The 22935-nt window shown below is 38.9% G+C and overlaps 1 protein-coding gene and 1 long non-coding RNA gene across 4 annotated transcripts in view; one reads left to right on the top strand and one right to left on the bottom strand.

The window, feature by feature from the left end:
- The first annotated feature begins 33 nt into the window (after positions 1 to 33).
- On the top strand, positions 34 to 18969 carry LOC118420358 (sodium channel and clathrin linker 1-like). Of its 3 annotated transcripts, XR_004831733.1 has the most exons (19): positions 34 to 217; positions 885 to 955; positions 1271 to 1452; positions 2780 to 2912; positions 3339 to 3527; positions 3955 to 4116; positions 7358 to 7449; positions 8237 to 8414; positions 9192 to 9290; positions 9393 to 9539; positions 9848 to 9984; positions 10111 to 10303; positions 10583 to 10719; positions 14731 to 14790; positions 15692 to 15770; positions 16189 to 16272; positions 17610 to 17626; positions 18187 to 18245; positions 18837 to 18951. XR_004831733.1 is itself a non-coding variant. In XM_035827153.1 (18 exons), the coding sequence occupies exons 1-18, from the start codon at positions 181 to 183 to the stop codon at positions 18892 to 18894; spliced, it is 2094 nt and encodes a 697-aa protein (XP_035683046.1). In that variant the 5' UTR covers positions 34 to 180; the 3' UTR covers positions 18895 to 18969. The 3 variants fall into 3 exon arrangements, 2 of the variants coding, with proteins under 2 accessions (XP_035683046.1, XP_035683045.1); XM_035827153.1 differs by lacking the exon at positions 17610 to 17626 and having other exon boundaries at positions 10114 to 10303; positions 18837 to 18969; XM_035827152.1 differs by lacking the exon at positions 17610 to 17626 and having other exon boundaries at positions 18837 to 18969.
- Positions 18970 to 21867: 2898 nt separating this feature from the next.
- The window catches only part of LOC118419873, a 1564-nt gene continuing 496 nt past the window's right edge, over positions 21868 to 22935 (bottom strand). The window contains exon 3 of the long non-coding RNA XR_004831673.1: positions 21868 to 22678. This is a non-coding gene — a long non-coding RNA (uncharacterized LOC118419873). The remainder of the gene's footprint in view (positions 22679 to 22935) is intronic.

The raw sequence follows: 22935 nt of genomic DNA, 5'->3' as shown, positions 1-22935 counted from the left end.
GGACGAGATTACATGAGCTCGATCCCAGGGTTACGAATGGAGCGCGCTGATTGGTCCAAATTGTTCCGACCGTACAGGTGACCCAAGATGGCCGACTTTGGAAAGAAAGAGCGCGAATTTGAACTGAATTGATGAAAATTGACCAATTTTAGCCTTTGGTGTGGACTTAAACAAGTTAGGATGTCGTCGGATGAAGTGAACTTTCTTCGGGAGCAAGGTAAGTGTGAAGATCTGTTAGAGTATTCTCTACAAAAGCTTCGATATGCTTGATCTGTGTGAGTCAATGGGAGGGGGGTAATTTGACCCTATGTGTATGAATTTTTCCTTTATACAAACAACGTGTGTATCCGGTCATCATAACACTCTTGAAATAAATCTATCGAACGTTTTACCTGACCACAGACATGTCAGAAACAACACAGATTGGTAATCACACGTTGATGGTATAATCATTTATGTTGTTGTTACTTGTTGTTGTTGTTGTTGTTGTTGTTGTCTAGTTATGAATTATTCATAATCAATTGTTGTTTTTGAATAACCTATAGCTTCAAAAACATCTTCCCAGTAAGCATTGGAATATGTGATATATGTCTGAGAATCAGCAGAATATTTGTAAAATCAAAATTGTGATAAGCTTGCTACATGCGAGAGTATATATGATGATATGAACAAGATACATTTGTTCACATTGCAAGCAACTACTAGTATATGATTTTCATTTGAGACTTTTTGGCTGATTCTGAAGCCTCAAATCCTCCTTCCACTTCTACCAGTACTGCAAAATAATCCCTATATCATTTTTGCCTCATGACAAAACTTCAGGCTCACATCTGAACTTGTACATTTCTGACTTTCTATGATCAATATCCTTTTCTCTTCTCCAGTGCAACGTCTGAATGCTGTACTAAGTCAGTACCAGGATAGATACCTGCCAGTCAATGAGGGGTCAGGGGAGGTAGGGAACATCATTACATGCTTTTAAGTTTGATTTATCTCAATAACTGCAATGCATGTATATCATAATATGTCACCGAATGTGTGTATTATACTACTAGTAAATGTATAATCAAATACTGGCCTGCAATAACAAAAAGTCTTCAATGGCATTTGATGTTGTTTTTAAATGCTTGTCATAATTGTATAAAGTTGAAAATATAGACAAATAAAGCCCACCTGCACATTGGTCATAGCTTGCCTAACATGCAAGAGAACATCATGTAAAGACAATTAGGATACTATGCAATTCAGGACACCACACAATATTTTTCAGGGGGGCCTGTTTGCCCCGGACGACCCCCCTGCCCAGTGGCTGACTGACCGTAGCCTGCTGTCCCCCCTGCTGGCGGAGTATGACCATGTGATGCAGACACAGAAGGAGCAGCTCGAGCAGTGCAGGGCAGACCAGGGCAGGCTGAAGGACAGGGTGGAACAGCTGGTCACAGAAAACAACAGGTCTGCACCAGCTGGCTCTTACAGTACAGCAGATCCATACAGATTGGATAAAGATATACATTTCAAGCAATGGCAGCATACATCACGGCTAGGCATATGCGACAGATAATCTTTCAGCAAAACTCATATTTTCTATTTGTTGCAGTGAACAAACACCCACCTTCATCAGTTTAAGGCAGGATTTATAATTCAGGAATAGGAAAAACCTATTTACTGTTTTATCTACGAAGAAAGTCATCCCCCTCCCCTCATGAAAAACATTGATAAGTGGATGGACAATGACATATCTGGAATGAAATGTTAGTTTCAACATTGGCCACAGCAGTCTGTATGGTCTACAGTATCATTTTGAGTAGACCATGACTGGATACAGTCCACAGTCACAGAGAGAGAGACAGCTGTATTACAGATATGAGTTAGAACATGCAAGATTAGTTGGGAGTGTTGAAAAGTTGCTCAGGGAGAAAAGAAGGTTAGTGTTTTCTTGCCATATATTAAATATCTGTTAGGTACTTGATTATTTGTTACATTGATTGCCTTCTACTGTACTAAGTACTAGTATTTACTACTGCAGTATACCTTTATACTTTACACGACTTTCCTCACTTAACTCAGGTGTAAATGAGTATCTAGTGGCCTTGTGTGGCTTGGTGGGGCTATGTGGCCGAGACTGCCCTTAGGGGCATGTTCGGGCATGACGCACCCACCATGACACACGAGTCGGGGGTAGGAGGAACCCCTTACATCCTTGGTTGGAAGTCCTCCTAGGAGACGGATACTCCGAACAACAAAGCTGCATCTGCTGGAGCCGCCTCACACGTTGCATACAGTTGCCCCTATGAGACTTAGTGCTCCAGTAGACGAGAGGGTGGAGAAGGAATTGCACACCCCTCCTTCACCTTAAAAAGTCATGTGCAGGTCAGGCAAACAGGCAAAATAGCCTGTCTGCCTCCTCATCTGTCCAATCGACAGGAGAATACCTTTATATCACATGGGAATATTTCATATGCTTCTCCACCACCAAACCTTTTCCTTAAATTCTTGCTTTTTGTAAACAAATGGATTTCAATTGTTTTTATTTTCATGTAATTTTGTCACGTATCAAAACCCTGATACACATGTATTACCAACACAGGAATACACAAGAGATACATTGTATATTGTTGACATGAAATGAGTTATTTGAAATGCATAATTCCAGTACCATTAAATGAATGTGTTGTCTTCACTATATTTCCTATATAATGTTACAACAATATGTATATCTATTGTCAATAAATACCAAATATCTATGCTAATAATACAATATGATGGTACCTTGCTTTAGGCTACAGAGAGAGCTGCATCAGAATGTACAGTCCCAACTGGAGTTAGCCAGGGTTCAGGCAGGGGGCACTTTTGCACCTGAGGAGGGGGATCCACTCAATAACCTGCAAGAGCAGCTTCAGCTGGCTAACCAGGTAGGATTGATAATGGATATTGAAGAAAAAATTATGGTAGGATATTCAAGGCTTTTAATCAAATCTAATCTAATCTACATTACCTCATATGCCCTTTCCTTAACATCTGTCTGTATATTGTATTACTCATGCAGTTTAGTATTACTATATACATGTAACTGATATGCACTGCTACCAGATTATTGAACAGTTCTGTGGCTTTTATTGCACAACTTTCCATTCACTGAGTCCCAACTACTTATATATATATCACTTGTAGTTTGGCAGCCTTTTTTAAATTAAGCTTATTCTTAAGTTCTGAAAGTAAAAAATATTCTGGAAGAATAATAAATGCACAGATTATGTGTTAACGTTTCCTGGCAAAGTTACTGTTCATTGCAGACCAGAATAGATAACTAACATCTCGGTCATGGCATATGTTTGCAGGAGAAGGACCATGCCATGGACCTGTGGCGGTCAGCACAGAGGGAGCTGGACAGGGTACAGCAGGAGAAAAAGGAACAGCTACAGGATTTCCAGCTGAAGACAGGACAGCAACAGGCCAGCAGTGCACAGCTCAGGATCCTGAACCAGAAGTGCCAACAAGTACAACTAGCCAATCAGAGACTAGAGCAGGTTAAGGATTTTCTATATCCTACCATCTGATTGGATAATTGACATTCCTCTCTTACATACTAACCATGAATAAAACTTTGCTGCTCCCTTCAGTAATTGATACCTGTCAGTAAACTTATGTTACAATGTACGTTATAAATAAAATAGTCTGATGAATTTTATACTCATTTCTGTCTCCTGTAATATATCTGCATCTGTATCTATATAGCCGGTATAACCGCCGTTCGGCGTAACACACCAGCTTCGCAGGCACGCGGCGCGGCAGCAGCTGGTTATATTGCACCGAACAACCTGTCACACCTAACTTTAGCACATCTATCTGCAAGCGCTCTTTAAAGCTATCCAGAGAAGATGCCCCTACTGTTTGCATCACATAATTATTTTTTACCATTTCTGTCATGTTGATCTACAACCTTAACTGTTTCAGGCAACACAGCAATACATTGCAACCATTAATGGCCAAAACACTGAGATGGACAGATTGAGAGAAGAGCTGAAGAAGGCCAAGTATGAAGCCCACACCAGTGCCATCCAACTCACAGAGACCCGCAAAACTCTGGAAGACCTACATGATCAGCTGAAAGGAAGGGTTAGTTGTATATTGATTATATCTAAAGGGTTGAAAGTTCAAGCTGGTACATTTCCTTACTAGTATGGAGGTGTAGTGAGTTCGAACAAATTCTTAGTGGATATAAAAACTGTACCATCTGAATAATTTTTAACCTCTGCACAGGAGAGTGGTTTGACCTCCAAACCTTACTACCTGGCATGAAGACTAAAAACACAACAATTATGAATAACAATTTTTACATTTGAGCTTCAAATATTTTTTGCCTTATATATACTAGATTGTTTGTATGTTTGTACACAATTACCAGTCACTGAGGGAGGCACCCTGTTATAAGAGAGCAGAAATGAATAAATAAACAAAAAGAAAAGGTACCAGTTCCTTTTAGGAAACCTGATCAACATGAAGCAAAAAAATTTGGTTGCTTTTTCTTAAAATTGTGAGAGACAGAAGTTGTACACTAAAGCAGTTAAGTAAAATGACTATCTGAAGACTTACAATGGAAATCTTCACCTTGATTTCTGTCATGAGTGTAGGCTTGACTATATTCCTTACAGTGACCACTCTCAGGAGTGTGTATTCCAAATGTATTTTGAGAGCCTTCCCCAATGTGCACAACTCTAAATGTGGAGTTAAACACAATAACATTTACTGATCAATATATATGGTGGGAAGTATACACTGTCAGACGACTCCCTATGGCCATTGTTACTTACAGCCACTCAACACTGTATGTTGTAAACAGCTGCTGCCCAATTATTAGTTGCCTCCTACTATAGAGGAAGACAGCCTCATCACATCTAAAGATGTATCACATCAAGTCTATATATACATCAATGTGTATTCATCCATGCACCCCACATTATTGCCTTGCTATTGTTAAGCCCAAGCATATCTATGAATAGATCAAAGATCTGCTGTCAGTCTTAACAGGCACACAGCACTGAACTCTATTAACCCCATTAACCTTGTGAATTAAGCCCAAGTGAATAAAGTAGTGTTTCCTCAGGATTATTAGCCCTTTCTGAGAGCAGGTGGTATGTCTTAGAATGTCTCCCTGTTGTTGGCCCAATTTGTTGATATTGGATTCAATATTTTTCCTTTGTAGTTATACTCAGGGCTCAGCATCATGGCACAAAACCTAGACTTGAAAATTGATACAGATAGAGGTGCTGAAATCGTATAAAGGTGGTAAAGCACCATTATTCCATTGCTAAGGGACTGAGCCCGGATGACCTGAAATTCGCCTTGATCATATGCCCACATAGATTCGATAACAGTTTGGGCATATAGTAGAACAAAATGCTAAATTTTGCAATTTTTTTGGCCATTTTTTTTACAAAAAAGGACATTTTTGTATCCTGCCCTGGTTTACAGCCGAATGACCTGAAATTTAATACAACATGTATTAATATAGAAGTGCCCTGGACAAATGCGCACATTGTATCACTAACAGTAACACTTTTGGTATGCAATAAAACAAAATTTTGTGATTTGGGGGCTACTTGTTTACCAAAAAAAAGTATGCCGCACCACTGCTGCAGTTTTTTACAGAACCAATGGTCATAAATAACCACATGCAGTCATATTTAACAAAAATGCAGACTCTTCCTGAAATTGAAAGTCAATAGAAATGATAGACAATAATCAAAAGTCGGCCACGTGTTTGAATATTGCTTGTATCATACCACTTGCCGTAATAGAAATGTTATTCAAATGATGTCTTATTGATGTCATCCTAGCATAATGGATGATGGATATAGCAGACTGTCATGTCTGCATTGTTGATGGCAGGTGTTCAGGGCCCTTGTGAATGTTAGCTGTCAGTCTAACTGGTGATCATGCATATGAAATGTGACATGAAGCCCCAGGGTTTTCCATATGCCATTGTTTAGTGCAGTAGTGGCAAAATGAGATAGGGGATACTAGTATTAGCTAGGGATGGAAGTGCATTTTCTTCTCAACATATTATGGGAGGTACAGGCCTAGGTTATGTAAGACATTGAAAAACAGGTTGGTATATTGTAGTATTTCATCAGTTCTTGAACAGTCTTGTTAATTTGCATGGCTAAAATATAGGTTTATAGGAAATATTGTGGATCATATTCTGACAGACATGGCACTACATGTTAATTGTTATAATTGTCATTGCCTTAGGCTATTTCCATGTAACCTATTCTTCTATGCACACAGCATCTGTCTTTGTCACATCCATTTATTGTATTCTCAGATGCAGGGGTATGTTGAGATGTATTACCTTGATTTTTCCAATTACTGATTGTGCTGTTTTAGTGACAAAGCTAGGTATGGTAGATAAGCATTATTTGACGACTATAATACAGTAAACTACAATATGTATTTACTGTGTATTGATGATCATTAATAGGCAGCAACGATAGCAGCATATATCTGTGAATTAAGCCTCTTTGTTGTCAATGAATATAGAATTATTCTCCATTGCAAGAGAGAGTGTATGATAGGGTGTGGTATGTATTGTGTTAGAAATATACATCTAAAATTATTATCTCATAGACTCTAAGGTTATTGCACTTAAGCACAGTTTGAAGCACATGATTCATTACTTTGAGCAATTTGTGCTTTGATTGGAATATCAATGGCATTCCAGGGCTTATAATGTCCCTTCTTGTTGTAGAATGATAAGGGATGATTAAGGACAATTTAGCAATTAAGAAGTAAAATACCTGACATTCCTTTCCCCAGGCAACATGAGGTAAAGTCAAACTGTTTTACAGCAAAGCAGGAACAGTTGGTTATACAACATGTAAATAGCTCAATTTGCATGTGAATATGATACCTAAGGATACATGCTGAAAATTCTTATGAATTGAACATATCAGACTGACAAAACACACTAGCTTTGTGTGACAAGAATTTAAAGGAAATGTTCTACATGTTTTAATGAAGACCTTTGTCATACTGCTAATCCTTACTTCTTTATGTGTACACACATCAATATAAATTAGACAATATTACGTTTTTTGGGTCATCATGGTATAAAGAAAAAATGTTCTCAAACGGTTAGACCATCTTTGTGCTCAGGAGTCATACATACAACAAATTTGTATTTTTCTTACAGATGACATCATCAAATAGTAGGTCAAGCAATGATGATGTGGAAAGATTACCTTTTCCAATAGAGGGAGCTTCCGCATTGATTTTTCTTGTAATTTCCTATTGTCCTATTCTACTGTTCACTCCCTTAAGGGAAAACTGATGTTGTTGTTGTTATTGTTGTTTACAGGAGAAGGAGAACAGTGCAGCCCTGGGAAGGGAGGAGGCTGCAGGGACCAGACTGAAGGAGGTGCAGACTATTGCCATGGACCTGGAGATTAAGTATGTTCTCATGATATTATATCATGCATATGTCAAGCACTATCCCAGGGTCGGGTACCCATGTCTTTGTCAGACATTATTCTGCTGACCCACAAGAGTCTCCAGATGGACAAGTTTGGCTTCTTTCAGTGTTCTACACGCAAAAAAATTATGGCAAAGGTTTGCCAAATTTGTGGAGACGTTAAAAAAAAAAACAGCCTCATTCTACGACTGACCTCTGACCTTCTTAATACATACCTGTATGTATAGAATACAACACGGGGTATTCCGTATCACCCGAGGTACCAACCAGACCGCGGGGAGGATCACCCGACGGCAGGAGGTATATGATGTATTTTATCTATGTCATACCCACCCTAGAAAACACATTGATGCAAAATGCACCAGAAGTTGAGAAAATGTTGTGTCCTCAAACAAAAGATTGTAACAACAGCAATTCTGACGTCCGAATCCGGTATTCGAATTTTCAACCGTGCCGTATTTGGCCCGTTCGAAATAGGTTGATTTACTCAAATGAAGCCTGTGTGATACAACTTAGAACCCGTGTGATACAGAAAGTTATCACACGGTCCAGAACACCTGTATCAAACGTTTTCGCGGCCCAGGTATGACATAAATATTAAGTACATACATGTACAATACACTACATACTTACATGCAAGCCTGTATAGATATAAGTACACATGATATAATGACGTGTGTGTTTGGAAATGATGGGTAATAAAGTACACCTGTTGTATTTACTTGCAAATGTTAAGAAATTTCTTTCTTGTGGTTTCCTACCTAGGATTGCTGATGCCATCAGGGAAATCGACAGTCTCCAGAAAGAGAAGAAGAAGCTGGAGGACAGAGTGTCTTCTCTCATGTCTAAGAACTCTGAGCTGGAGGAGAGGGAGTTTGAGGTGACAGAGAAGGTGCGAGACAGTGTGCAGATGGTGGAGAACGCACTGTTGGAGAGGGACCAGGTGAGACAAGATCCATATCGTATGGGTGAAAAAGAATAAATACATGCAAATGGCACATGTACTAGTATAAGCCCTCTCACAGAGAGCAGAATGCATTAGCCTGATTAAATCTCGCTTATAGCAGCCTGCGGGGAGGGGCAAGTTACAGCCATGGACAGCGGAGTTTGTGTTACACAGACTAAGAATGCATGTGCGGCAACAGGAATTCTAGGTAATGTGTCAAAGGTAAAGGCCCCGAAATTGAAAACAGTCCTTGTCTCAACCATTGTTTTAATTTGCATAAAAACGTTCAGGCGGGTTTTGTTTTCTTTTTCCGGACCTTCACCTTTGACATATTACTTAGAATTCCTGTCGCCCCATATGCGTTCTGATCTTTGTGAAAGGGCTTATACCGGTATATGTAGTTCAATTGTAGCATTATTGGTGTTATGAATAGCATAAATTTTGTAGTGAAATTCTAATTGGTATTGGTAGGAAATTTTGTTCTCTCCAACATGACTTCTGTTAACACATTGCACCCAGGATGAAAGTTGATGTAAGAAACTGGGGTATGATCTATAGAAATGTAATTAAACATCAGATGATAATTTTTTGTCTACCTGTCTGTTGTAGGCTTCCATATTTCGTATCTGCCAACAAAATCTAAAAATAGCAATGGTTACAGTTCAGGATTAAAAAATCAGATGTTTTGGTTAATATCATTATAGTTCAGCCATCTGTGGTGGAGAATTGTAAGTCTGTGGTTCTTTGTTTCTTCTAATCCTGGAATCCTGTCAGGCCATTGTCCGTGAGAAGCAGAATGCACAGGAGATCCAGAGACTGCAGGCCATGCTGGCAAAACTGCTGAATGAAGCTGGGGCAAGAACCAGGAAGGAGGTGAGACATGCTCTTTGTCTTCATGTCATTATGCAAGGAAATTGAAGATGTGGAATTTGAATGTCACAGAAGCACCATTAAGAATTGGTGTTATGATTCCAGGTGGACAGTGTGAGAGAACAGTGCAATAAGAACCTGGAGAAACTTATGGAGGAAATCCATGGGCTGGAGATGGAGGTTGGACAGAAACAGGCTCAGGTGGACCGTGCCATTAGGGAGAAGAGGGCCGTAGAGGGGGAGCTGGAAAAGGTGATTACTTTGGGACAGTGCCATTTCTTCCAAATGGATTTACTCAGCAAATTCAATATTCGGTGATTTTTTAGTACTGTATTCTTGTAATATGTTTATGTGCTTCAAAAAATCATATCTAATAACAATATATTAAGTATTTTTGGTCAGTTTTAAAGCTGTTATGTGTAAAAAGAAAGTATAACATTAGTTCAGTTGTCAGTGTTTCGTGTACATGTAACGTTATGTCTGTACATGTCTGCATTTTTTACCACTGAATATTGTTTTATAATGGTGATGATGATATTGAAAGAGTTCTCTTTCATCAGGTGTACAAATCAGGAGAAGGAGAGGGAGGACATGCGTCTGAGCTGACTAACAGGCTGTTTAACGCTGAGAGGGCCAGAGACGAGGCTGACATGAACCTCAGGTCACTGCAGAAGAGACTGAAGAAAATGGAGGACGAGTGAGTTTGTAAATCTATCAATTCACTTCCAGAAACTGTGTCACCCCTAGTAGAGGTTTGCATTCCTTGTTGAAGTATAGTTGAGTCACATTTTACATTTGACTAATCCATTTCCCCACCACGTAGCAGAGACCAGGACAAACTGCAGCATGAGGCAATCCTCTCACAGACAGCCAACCGTGTGGAGTCCCTGAGGAAGGATTGTGAGGACCTGACTATGGACAAGATACAACTGCAGGAGGAGATCAGCAAACTGCGGCAGGAGGCCAACAATGGCAGGAGACAGGGAGAGGAGGCACAGAGGAAGGCAGCTAGACAGGTGGGTTTGTTTGTTTGTTTGTTTGTGTCAGGTGTCAGGAAAGCTCATTTCCCCCACTGTTTAATGTATACTCAGTAAATGAGAGATTTGCATGGAGTTTGTTTTTTCCTGAATATTTGACACAGTATATTCTCAATTGTTTTCTCTCATGCATTTTGTACGTGTAAGTTGATTTTTGACAATGTCTATGTGAGCATGTAGACCTGTAGAAGGAAAGGTATAGCAGGAAAACTGAATAAAAGTGAATGATGCAACATTCTATATGTGTTACTCCAAAAGGTGGCAATGCTGGAACAGGAGCACAAACAGAGAGAGCGAGAGTTTACAGTGAAGTTGGAAGGAACAGAAGATGCCAACAGACAGTCTATGTCTGAACTCAGGAAACTGCTCACTGCACAACAAAAGATGAATGCCAAGTAAGTACATCATCATTGTTCCCTCTCTCCCTGGGCCAATGGCATATGATGTATGAGGCCATTATGGGCCAATTGTAGCATAATGCAAAATTTGTAAGAAAATAGGCTTTTTCTTTGCTTATTCAATCCAAGTCTTTTTGTACACCATTTTGCAGGCATGCTGTATTCTCTCAGTTCTGTACTGAGTATAAGGCCTGGAATATGACTTATGGGCACTGTACAACTCTGCCTCAGGAATCTTCTTCAAATTCAATTCAACCTTTCTTTTCTAGCTGTTTCTCATCTTTCAATAGGTGTCAGTCATGTGGACGTTAACACAACAAAGTTTCCAGGATTACAATATGATTAATCTTAGTGGCTCCACGTCAGTATAGTGCCATGTTTGCATCCAAGGTGAGACAGGCTCAATTGATAATAAAGTTGCAGTATAGAAAGGATCATGATCTTATTCCTGTCTGAGACGCTGTCTGGGAGAAGTAATCCTTGGAGAGTTGTGTCTTAGGTCATTAAGATTCTTTAAGATTGTATTTTTGGTATGATTGTGAAAGCATGATTGTACATTGTATGCATTGCATTTCTTTTATTTGTATTTGTATTTGTAAATTTTATTGGGTCAAGACAAAATGTGATTCAGAACAGACTTAGCTAAGATGATAGATGATGGCCAGACTGAGTATATGTTACAGTCAGGGTACGGGTCAAAAGCACAGCCGCTCAACTTTTTCAAATTTGCTCTTTAACACCTTCTATCAATAGTCAAATGTACTTGTTCTTTGAGGCAGTGTCTAAGTGTCATCCTAGTTAGTTCACCTGAGCTCCCATACCTCCCCATCTTATGAAACTAAGATCATAGTAAGAAGACAGTATTCTTAATATGACACATCTAAAGTGTAGGATGCATGAGTGATGAATGTGTGGCTTATATCAAGTTATTCCCAAGTGTGTGTGATCCATTAAGACTGACCCTGAGACCCTTTCCTGTCCACAAGTGTGTGTAAGAATGTTATCTGTCACAACCAGCCAGCCCCTCAGGGCTTACTATGTAATCTACTACATGAGGATAGAATTCTAAGTACTGACTTATCCCAATGTCATACCAGAGATTGAGAAATCAAATTTTGCTTCATACCTCTTATGTGGATCATCAACCTTACAAGTTTGACTTGTATTCAAATTGATAGATTGTGCTACAACAACCACCTTCGCAGGATTTATCATATTTGTACAAAAGAGTGCTATTTTCTGCTTCAGACCTTTGCAGGAAATCTCATCAAAGTATCCATGTTCAGGCATATGGAATTACATTGTAGGCTTACTCATCGGTAAATATGATTATGAGCTTTGACAGGGGAAACATTTTTATATGTAAATGTCTGCGCTCCATTTATAAGTTGCTGACTGCAGTAATGATAACATGCAAATTGTGCAAACTTCCCTTTGTCAAAAGTCAGCTACCCAATTTAGTGGGATCAGACTGAAGTGCCTAGGGGTGAAGAATTTGGTGCCCAAAGATCTCAAAATTTAGCTTCCCAGTTTAAGGTTATGATCCTGGAAAATTGATTTGATTGAATTATGGAATGAACGTTTTGAGCTTATGGCAGAGGGAAAAGGGTGAATTACATAACAGAACTTAACTCCTGTCCTTTTGCAAATCACTTCAGTAGTTATTACTGTAACATGCATTGGCATAATACCGGTCATAAGCCTTATACCGGTCGATTAAAAATAGTGGAACTTAAAGAGATCTACACATGCAACAATAGTTATTTCTGAGGTATGCACACTTCAGACATCTAGGTGTCCAATACATCATTTACAAAGCATCGATAACAATGCATTCAAAGACAACAAGGCCAAAAGTTTTCAGGTCATTTTCGGGGCAGGCGAGCTCGTCGTGGGACAAACACACTGTCATGTTCATCGCCAGATTTGTAGATAATAATCACATGTGCTCACGGCACAAGACGAGCATGATTCAACAGCAATCTTGAATTTCTTTTGGTGACCTACAACTCGTGTAAAAGTGTGAGGAACCGTTGCATTATCGCCCGGATCTACGGCTGAATGGGTCAAATTGAACGTACGCCGCCATTTTCCCGCCATTTTTAATGCTACGGCCAGCAGTAAAGTTTTACGTCATAGCGGTTGTGACGGACCAAAATTAAATGAAAATTCTTGTCAGTATACGCCCATTTTCTCATGACTTTTTGTATGCTCATGCAGATTTTTGTTTTGTGCAACTACTAACAGGAAAGAAAGGAACAACAGAGGATGTATAAAGGTACATAGCGGCAGTTAATTGTGCCGTGTTTCGTTCGGCCGGTATAGTGCACCCCCTTCCAACCACGCGCCCGTTCTCCGTGCAATTCCGCGGTGTGTTCCAATTACGATATTATGTTTTTAGCAGGACCAGAGAGACAAAATAATTTACACAGAAGAAGTGGCAAAGGTAAGCTGTAACAGCAACATGTAACTGGAGAAAATGTTGCGTTGATCATTTGCCAAATTAGCATTGCTTGAGAAATTGCAGTAAACCGACCGGTATTATGCCAATGGATGTACCAATGGAGTACCATGCTGGAAACTTGTTACACCTATTTTCATGCTCAGCACATCTTGTTGTTAGTATGTATGAGTATGAAAATATTCCAGCTTATCTATATAATGTTACATGTATGTCAGGATATGCTCAATCTACACTTTGTACTTGTCGGTATCTTCTCAGTACCTTTGCTGCCATACATGTATATTATATGATACATATTTCTTCGGAAAACATTTGTAGGAATCAGGGCTCTAGCCAGCTCGAATTTTTTTTCCGTCAGCCAATTCCCATTGTCGCGAAAACACTATTCCTGGAGTTAGAGAGACTGAACTGAGACCTTGAAAAACGGGTTTTAATGAGATTATCGTATGCGAAAGGGCACCGACACACATTGTCAATAATCATAACAATAGCAAAACAAACAGTGTGTGGCTTTTACGGCCGTGGACGGCGTCCCAAGCAGCCTGTAGCTTCCACTAAAGAGCTCTTATAAGATTTTTGTCCGTCAAGGTTGACGGATTGGTTTTAAAAATTTTCTGTCACACGCAGCAAATTTCCGTCAATTGACGGAAAAACGGACGCTGGCTAGAGCCCTGGTAGGAATGCCAGATAACTTATGGTGAAGAAAACCTAATGAGGGAATTTTGACTAAATCTGGATTTATTGTGATATCCTGAAAGTGTTGTTTTTTAATTTATGCTCGTTCAAAATCAGTGATTCTTTTTTTGTGCAGTGCTAAAAACATGAAAATTATAATGGATTTAGGCAGCAGGTTAGTGTATTTGAGCTGCAAGAAAATGTAATACCTGACATGAATTGATGGCTTTCCACAATACTAGTTGATGTGAACCAGGAGTGCAATGTTAAGGTAAAAAAAGTACCAAACCCCCAGAAGAATATAACTTGATTCAAGTCCCTCCTGTCTACAGGGTAGAATGTAATGATCATCATTGTACTTTCATGAGTATGATGTGGAATACTTAACATTTGTCTTCAACCTGGACACTTTTCCCTCTCATCCTGCACTAACAAGCAAAGGTGTCTGTGCACCCTCTGTAATTGCTTGTATGAGATGCCCGGCTTCCTGTTATTCTACCTGTTCAAATCCTAAATTACATGTAGTTTCCTTTGCAATTTCAAAGTCCTGCACTTCAGTTGGAACTTGATTTGACTCTTGAATACATTTACTTCTGCTCAAAGGTTGACAGCTTCCTGCTGGATGCCTTGATAAGTTTCTTGTGAATTATCAAGAATTTCATTCACATGTCGTAATTCTAGAACTTAGTTCATATGCTATATTGTGTCTTCCCTAAAATCTTTGTTCACAAAGCCAACAGAGAGTTACACTACACTATCAGCTGTAGTCATTTGTCATCTGTAACATCCTGTACTTCCTAAATGAAAACAAGATCATGTTAAAACAATTCTTTCATGTGGTTTTTTTTTTGTTCTTATTTCTATCACAGATGGAGAGAAGAATCCAAAGGTCTGACCAGAAAATTTGAGGGCAAGCTTTCAGAATTAAGGTAAAATTAATGCTCTGGTACATGTACATGGTGTAGAAATTATGTACCATTCACTCAGAGTTCAAGGATGTTGCAAGCATTTCCACATTTTGCAATGGGGCTTTGAAAGGTTTAAGTAGATCTGTGACTTGCTAGAATTTTACATATGGTAATGCCACAACACTGAGCCAGTCCCTTCCTTGGATTCTGACCTGACCATTGGGAGAGTAACCGTATGCCTTACTTTACGCTCCACCTCTGTAGAACTTCTGAACGACAGTGATGAATGCCTAATGCTTAATCTTCATCTAAGCACCACATTAGCTTTTCCATCATCCTAGGAACAGACCTTTGAGAAACCCAGTTTGTTCCATTTCTATGCATTAGATTTCACCGCTAGCTTCACTGAAAGCAATGAATACAAAGGCAAAGTATAGACTATTGGAAGCATTTATTGTGAATTCATGTAGGTTGGTAGGGAGCAACCTGGAATATCCATATTTTCAAAGAAACATTTGTACTTAAGTCTAATAGAGGTCTTCAAGAGACAATGGGCTACTGTGGAATTACTGCTTGATGGGTACAGTAACCAATAAATTTTGCCTAGAGATGTGATTGAGCTTCTGGTTGTTCCCTACATTACTGACAGAACTTGATGAACTTTGCTCCCTGCTAGCCTGTGTAATTGCAGGTTGCAGTCTTTCCATGACTCATAATCTTTGTGACAAGTTTCCAAGAAAAGGATGCAACCTTTTTGTCATTCTTACACCCTATCCTAACATAACATTTCTTGTTTCTTGGGCAGTGACATTTGTTCTTTACATGCACCATATTGTTGTATAATGCCAGTATGTTAAAACAGCCATTATGAAAATATGTAAATTCTATACACAAGGTCATCAATGTCAATGTCCTTTGACAGGTCTGAACTCAGCAGACATAAAAAGTACAATGATGAGCTTCGAGACTTGTTAGAATCCAGCCAACAGAAAAACGCTGAGGTGAGACCAGCTTTTCAAGTTATTGTACAATTGTTAGTCAACTAGTCAGTGATAACTTCACAATAAGTCAGGAATCATGTCCTTATGTGACTTTTGTATTCACAATAAAGTAGACTATTTCATAAAAAGGTTTGTGGTTTAATTTCTTTCAATTGAAATTTCTGCTGAGTCCTGCCATCTGCTAGCTCATACTTTCCAACATGATATTGTCATGTCTATTTATTTATTTATTGGACTTCCCATATAAAAATGGTACAACAAAGTACACATCCAAGTAAATAATAAGAATCAACAATGGTATATACAGTGATAATCGGAAACAAAATATAACTTGTATACAAGTCTATCATAAGATCACAACACTGTCTGCAAAGCCCAAGAGCTGAATGTGTCTTTTTTTTGTGTCTGGCATCTGTAGCTAGAGAGAAGGCTTGGTGAGTACAAAGAACAGAATAACAGGCTACAACAGAGACTACGGGATGCAGAAAACAGGGTGACTAAGGTGAGGAGTCCATACTTTCTTGATATACATGTAACACATTGTGGATACACTAATGAGCTCTAGCTTAACTGCACTTTATTCAAGGTGTCACTAGCATTGCCCCTTAACTTACAAAATTCATTTTTACAAGTCTTGTTTGCCAAAGTTTTAGATGTCTATCCAAATTAGTGTCATGATTTTGTAATAGAGCCATTGTTTTTGATATCTTGTTCACAGACTGAGTGTGTTATTTGTATGATTATTGTAATATCCTCGCAATTCAGCCTCCCAGGCTTCCAGGAGGAATGTTATGTCTATTGTTGAATAAACTAGTCTACTGCTACTGCATAACACATGTGATGCTAAGGTCTATACATTGTACATTATTCTGTAAGCAGAATCTGACTCTTGATAAACAATTTCTTCTGACAATACAACCCTCAGCTAAGGCTTCACTGCGGCAGCCACTTCAGCATGGCATGTCTCAAAATAGCCCCCTGAATAGCTTAGTTGCTATGGAGATATTTAGTTCATGTCGTTGAAAATTGCCCTATTCATGTTTGATACTGGAAATCAGTGCCTGCTTTGAAGTCTGCATATTACTGTAATGAATGGTATTTTAAGGTAGAATGTGTGCAATCTTGTTATTTAAGCAGTATCAAAGAGACATCAGACAATTGACCTCTGAGACAACCTCAAAAGAATGACTTAAACATATCATTGTGATGTGCTGTCACAGTGTAAGTTCTACATTATAGGCTTTATTCTTTGCAGTTTGACAAGGCTCAGTTTTTTTTTAGCATGCATTATTCTATATATATATAGTAATTAGCTGTATTACCTCAAAACTCTAGTGAAAACACTTTGTATTCTGAATTGTGAAAAGGCTTTATGATATACAAATGTAGTTGTATACTTCCTGCCATTAGAAGATTCTATTAATAGGCGTTTTAATGGTACATGTAAATGAATGTTACCAGCGGTGTTTTACATTATGCAGGTATTACAGCAGGTATAAACTGTAACTGTTACTATGATAACACTTGGAACCATGTTCAATCTCGATCTGTTACATGTAGGAACATTTTATCTTTCATCCCAGCACACTATCATTCTCAGAATCATTTAGAGTCTTTGAAGTAGTGCTATATTGTAATTTGTAGCATGTCATGTCCTTTAAGATTGATAAACTGCAAACAGAAATGGCCTCTGTGGGGGTTGACTATGGAAATTGGCCAGGGAATTGGAACATGTAGGTAGAAAGGCAATGATGTGACCTACTAATTTTCTCAGATCAGCTGCTTATCACAGGAAACAACAGTAATCTTTTCTCTCTCTTCTACCCACTTACTGAGCAGCATAATGTGGGGTACATGTAAGTATTAAGTATAGATACATGTACATGTAGGTGTGCAATGTGCATATAGGTAATTGTGCCAGTAGTGCTTTCCAGTGACTTCAATTGAAAAGTGCAACCATTAAGGTGTTGACCAGATGTTGCATATTTCTATGTATATTTCATGATTCATTCTAATTTGTCTGCATTTCTCTCCAATTTTGGGTTCTTCTTAAGTGATTCCATAAAGGTGACTAATGTCTTGGAGAAAAATATCAACCAATGTATTTGTGCCATACAATGAGTCAAGAATTGATAAAAGATATTACGAGATCTACTGTAATTCCTGATTTTTTCACTGTAATGTTATGTTCACGGTTTTCACGGTGACGACTGTAACGTGAACTTATCGTTACATATAAAAAATAATTCACAGACTTTTTTCATGCGCACTTGCCTCGACAGTGAACATTTAGTTCCGAGAACAAGTTCAATTTTCTCAGACTGTGAAAATTTGGTACCATGAAGATAAAGTGAATTACAGTATTTGTTGCTGACTCGTCAGACTTGCTAATGTGGAAATCTGTCTCCATTTCCAGCTGTTAGAACAGCCACCGGGAAGTGCAAGGGGTGCTGGGAGTCTCAAATCCAGGAGCAGGTAAGAGACCTGTGCACCAGTGGGTTGGAAGAGTCTGTCAGATGCAGGGTTGTTTCCGGCACCTGTCTTCAGTCCCGGGAAAATTCTATTGCTGGGACGGACAAAAATTTCATCCCATTGGTCCAAAACATGCACTTCTTGACATGAGATTGATGAAGATGTATTGCCTTAAGTGTAAACTGACAATGAGTTTGTTAACTAACATTCCAGCTAATCCATCAATGTAGCAAATTGGGCTTTAAGACGTGAATTTCAACAACTTCAACAGTTGGTATTCCCTTGGTTTATGGTGTGGCAGTCGATGGATCACACTTCTGGGAAGGAGGTAGACTGAGGTTGAATAGGTGCAATTTGTTACAATTTGAACAATTTTGAATATTGATTCATTTTCATCATTAACCTCATTATCTCAGAAATCAAGCCAAAATCATTAGTTAAATGAGTAAAAGTGTTTCATCTTAGAGAGTCCATGTGTGTCGGCAGTCCAATGCCAGATGTCATAGAGGATGATGATAAGACAGAGAAACACAATACAGCTTTATACATATACAAAATGTACATGTGCTGATGGCGTCTCATTTTGTATTTCAGAGGTTTGGATCCAAGTTTACTGCTGTCAGACTTGAAGACATCCACATACCTGGAATAAAAGTTCTTCCATAAAGCTGCACCTTTTCTATCCCCCCCCCCCCCACATTTACTTTCAATGCAATGGAAAATGTTTTAAAAATGTGTTGGCTATGCACTTTTGGCAATGTACATTTATTTGTACTGGAATCAAGTACAATGTATCATAGGGCGCAGGTTGATTTCAAATTGAGGGTAAAGAATATTTTATTACAATGGTCAGAATTTTGCTCCGTTTACATGAGACCATTTGTTCCCAAATTATGTTTTTTCAGACCACAACATATCTACATGTAATTTGCAGGCAGAAACTGAAAGCACATGTAGACAGATGTAGAAATGTGCAATGCCCCATAATTCCAGCTCAGTTAGACTGGATGTTAGCCTTGTTAGCTCTATCATTGTTGACATGGCAGCAATCAGTGGGACCTCACTAAAGCTAGCAAAGCTTGCCAACAGGCTGGTGGCATGAATCATCATTTGTTGTGGTCAAATCCATCACTTGCTGATCCTAACTTTGCAACTAGGTTTGGTCTTCCTTTGTGTACTCTTCTGTAGCTGAGGTTTTAGTCAAGGGCTTATGCCAGACTGTTCCCATGTGGCTTTTGAGACTTGTCCATGTCCAACTTCCCGTCTGAATTGATGTACATTGGTATGGAGGTATGAACTCGGATCCTAATGCAGGCAATATTAACAATTTAAGGTAAAATTTCTGACAGTCTGCCATTATTTTAATTGCAGAGAAAAATAGTGTTGTGCCCTGAATTTCATCAATAAGTATTGAAATGCATGTGGTTAAAATATGTTGTTACTCAGGAAAGTATGTGTGTGTTTATATATATATGACTTTAAAATCACTAAAATGTTTGGCGACCATTATTCAATTTCTTAGTTCAGGATGCTATTTGAAACTTAATCATCAACAATAGCTCAACAAGCATCTGAGAGATTCTCTGGTGCTATATTCTTGTAAAAAATGTAAGATCTGATTTTTATGAAATATCGATATGGTAGAATATAGAATTTTCTTGTCAGACCTGGTGTGTGCTCTTTCTGCTGCTATTATCTTTGATTCATTCCGTCCACCATAGTTGCTTATTTTGTACTTCTATGTAATACATATAGTATTCATTTGTATCTGTTTCATGTATAGAATACCGTTTTCAATGTTTATATACACAGTAGTTACATTTGTACCACTAGATTGGTATTGGTGACATACAAAACAAAAAGATGTGGTATCAATGGCCTATACAGCAGGTAGGTAGCAGGTAGGCTAGTGGACATGGGATGGAGAGGTCACGGGTTTCTTGGCTAGAAGTTGTGTCCTTGGGAACGGCACTTTCCTCACTCCACTCAGCTGTAAATGGGTACCTGAAGAAAGGCCAGTGGAGTTAGATGTTGTCTGCCAGGATGATTATAAGGATCCAATGTCAAGGGCTTAAACCAAAACAACAAACTCTGTTCTTGGATTTTTTTTCTAGAGAACAAGAAACAACTATAACATGAACATATATGTTTCCCTTGTTCTTATGTCTTGGTATACTTATTCTTGTTGTATGGTATTTGTGACTTATATCATTGATCCAGGATTTAAAAAATGGACTTTCTTGCCACTGTCATTCAAGACAATCTGTACAGTTGCTCAGAATACTTCATGACATTTATTGTGTTTTTTTATTGATTCAGCAATAAACTTTATACAAAACCTTCAAATGTCATTGCATGCTTTAAAACAGTAATCTTTAGTTATACACGTAGCAGTGTTTTATTTTCAACTGTCAACCTTTTCCCTACTTAAGTTAAATTGCTTACTTGCTTGCTTAAGTCGAGTCCATCCGGCCTCGAGTTGCGATGGCAGCCCATGCGTCCCTGTCAATCATTGCTCTTTGTAAGTTGTCAACTTCCAGGCCTGTGTCTTTCCTAAGCATGTCAATATATGTTGCTGCCGGCCTTCCCGGCCTCCTCTTCCCATGCCTGGGCGTCCAGAGTCCAAGTCAATCCAACAAGTTGTAACAGACAGGTCCAGGGCTAATTTTATTGATGACATCCACAAACGCATTGATTTTTGCCAGTTCTCCCCAAATGGTCCCATGTGACAAAATAGCATCCCTGGTCAATCAGAATGTCATGCTTGCCAGAGGATCTGGTCTCCATGGTAAGGGGACACATGGTCAGGGCATGTGGCCGCAGCGCACTTGGAATGGCAATATAAACGTGATTTAACTGGCCACGATTATTAGAGTCTTAGTGGAGGTGAACAAACCAAGCCTGTGAAAGAATGGACTGGATGTTTAGTCCTGTAGTTAAGCAGCATATTTTTTTGCTGGATTTTTCGCCTGCACGTGTTAGTTTTGGCGTCTTCAAAGGATGTCATCCATAAAATTAAGTCAGTGTGGCCTTACGATCATCAATAATTCTATTTGAAGCTCATTTTTCAGGATCTCTAAAATAATTATTGTTTCTGTATCTAAGTGTCAATATTGGCTGATTTATCCTAAAGAGAACTTGCTTCTTGCGCTTCATCCACCCTCACACTCAGGGTTGACAAAGATATCGTTAGGCTTTGCCGCAATTGTCAACCTTGAGTGTGAGGGTGGCCTCATCATAAAGAGTTGCATTTGACAAATAACCAGCTACATAACTTTCTCGTTTTTGTATCTTACTAAGGGAAAAGCAAAACCTCATTTGAAGTGTGCCCATCGGGCTGTAACTTCGACTCCTTTTCATGTTATCTGATACTGTTGTAATTATGAGTCCATTTGTGAACTGCCTGCTTCAACTTACCATTTTGGGAAACACTAATTTGGGAAATCACAAGAAAGGTTAAGTTTTTAGAGCCAAAGGGGCAAGAAGAACTTTTAGGTATCTGTGCGTTATGATTTGTGAAACGATCTTTCCAAAAACTTAAAGTCGTAGTATTGAGTTGATCTTGCTTGGTTTGACAGTGTTTTGTAGAAAACCAGAAGAGACATTTTGAAATATTTTTGTGTCCAGTATTATGCAAATCTGCTTTTATTGTCAGGCATACAGTCTGGAATTTGTTATTCCTAATACACTAAACTTTTTTGTTCATGTGCAGATTTCTACCGGTAGATGGGAAATCTTTATGCCTTGAGGTAATTACCAGAAGCTAGACGTGAATAATCCGAGTAGTAGCTATAATAAGTGGGACGCTAGTTTTGCTCAAAATTGGAGAAAATTCTGTGAGGAAAAATTGACAGCAACACATGATAGCAATTCATAAAAAATTTGATCAAAGGCATCTTTAATGAACATTCGGATATCTATGACATGAAAATTACGTTAGTTACTGTACGTTAGTTAGTGTCCAATGATGTAAGATGTATTTTACATGGAGTAAGATTTAACGTGCACGGAGCCAAGATGTATTTTAGACCAGATTTCACGTGCATCAAATTAAATGAAGATGGGATCTTTGACGTAGACAATACTATGACAAGTAGACAATTTTCGCATTAGCTAAGTCGAGTAGAGCATTCTGAATCGTACAGAGTTCGCGTGCTTTTCCGTTCGTCATTTCAGTCATCCTGCTGCTGCTGCTGCTGCTGCTTTCTCCTCTTGCCCCTTTTCAACAGAGCCCTGGCCCTCTTCTGGAACTTCTCGGCCAGCCTGTCCCTGCCCTCGGCCTTCATCCTGCTGTGGAGCTCATTGGCGGCCTTGACCTTATTCTTCGCCGCCTTCAAGTACTCTCGGGCGTCCTTTTTGGTCTTGACGTCCTCCAGATCGATTGCAGCTGTGGCGGCCGCCAGGAGAACCAGTACGGTCAGCAGTAGAACGGAGACCTAAGCGGGAAAAATAAAGATCTAAACCAACGGTTCCATGAACATCTTGCAGTGAAATACAAGAATGGAGAGTTTTACGGAAAAGGATCGCTTAAAACAGTCTAGATACCAGCAACGTTTGGCCTGAGACATGAACGTAATAAACGTAAGACAAGACCCAGATAAAAAGATAGCCACGCTTCTTCCCCTTTTCTAGTGGTTGTACGATAACACGTCTCACCTTAGATTACATGACCAATAAGATCAATTACACGAGA

Source organism: Branchiostoma floridae, chromosome 7, assembly GCF_000003815.2.
Source record: "Branchiostoma floridae strain S238N-H82 chromosome 7, Bfl_VNyyK, whole genome shotgun sequence".
Classification (NCBI taxonomy): domain Eukaryota; kingdom Metazoa; phylum Chordata; class Leptocardii; order Amphioxiformes; family Branchiostomatidae; genus Branchiostoma; species Branchiostoma floridae.
Note: the sequence above shows the minus strand (reverse complement) of the source record. Positions and strands in the feature narration are given on the sequence as shown.

Coding starts and splice junctions, on each gene's coding strand:
- LOC118420358 (XM_035827152.1), top strand. CDS start 181: ATGTCGTCGGATGAAGTGAACTTTCTTCGGGAGCAAG. Junction 2,913..3,338: donor AGCTTCAGCTGGCTAACCAG/GTAGGATTGATA, acceptor ATATGTTTGCAG/GAGAAGGACCATGCCATGGA. Junction 14,791..15,691: donor GGCAAGCTTTCAGAATTAAG/GTAAAATTAATG, acceptor GTCCTTTGACAG/GTCTGAACTCAGCAGACATA.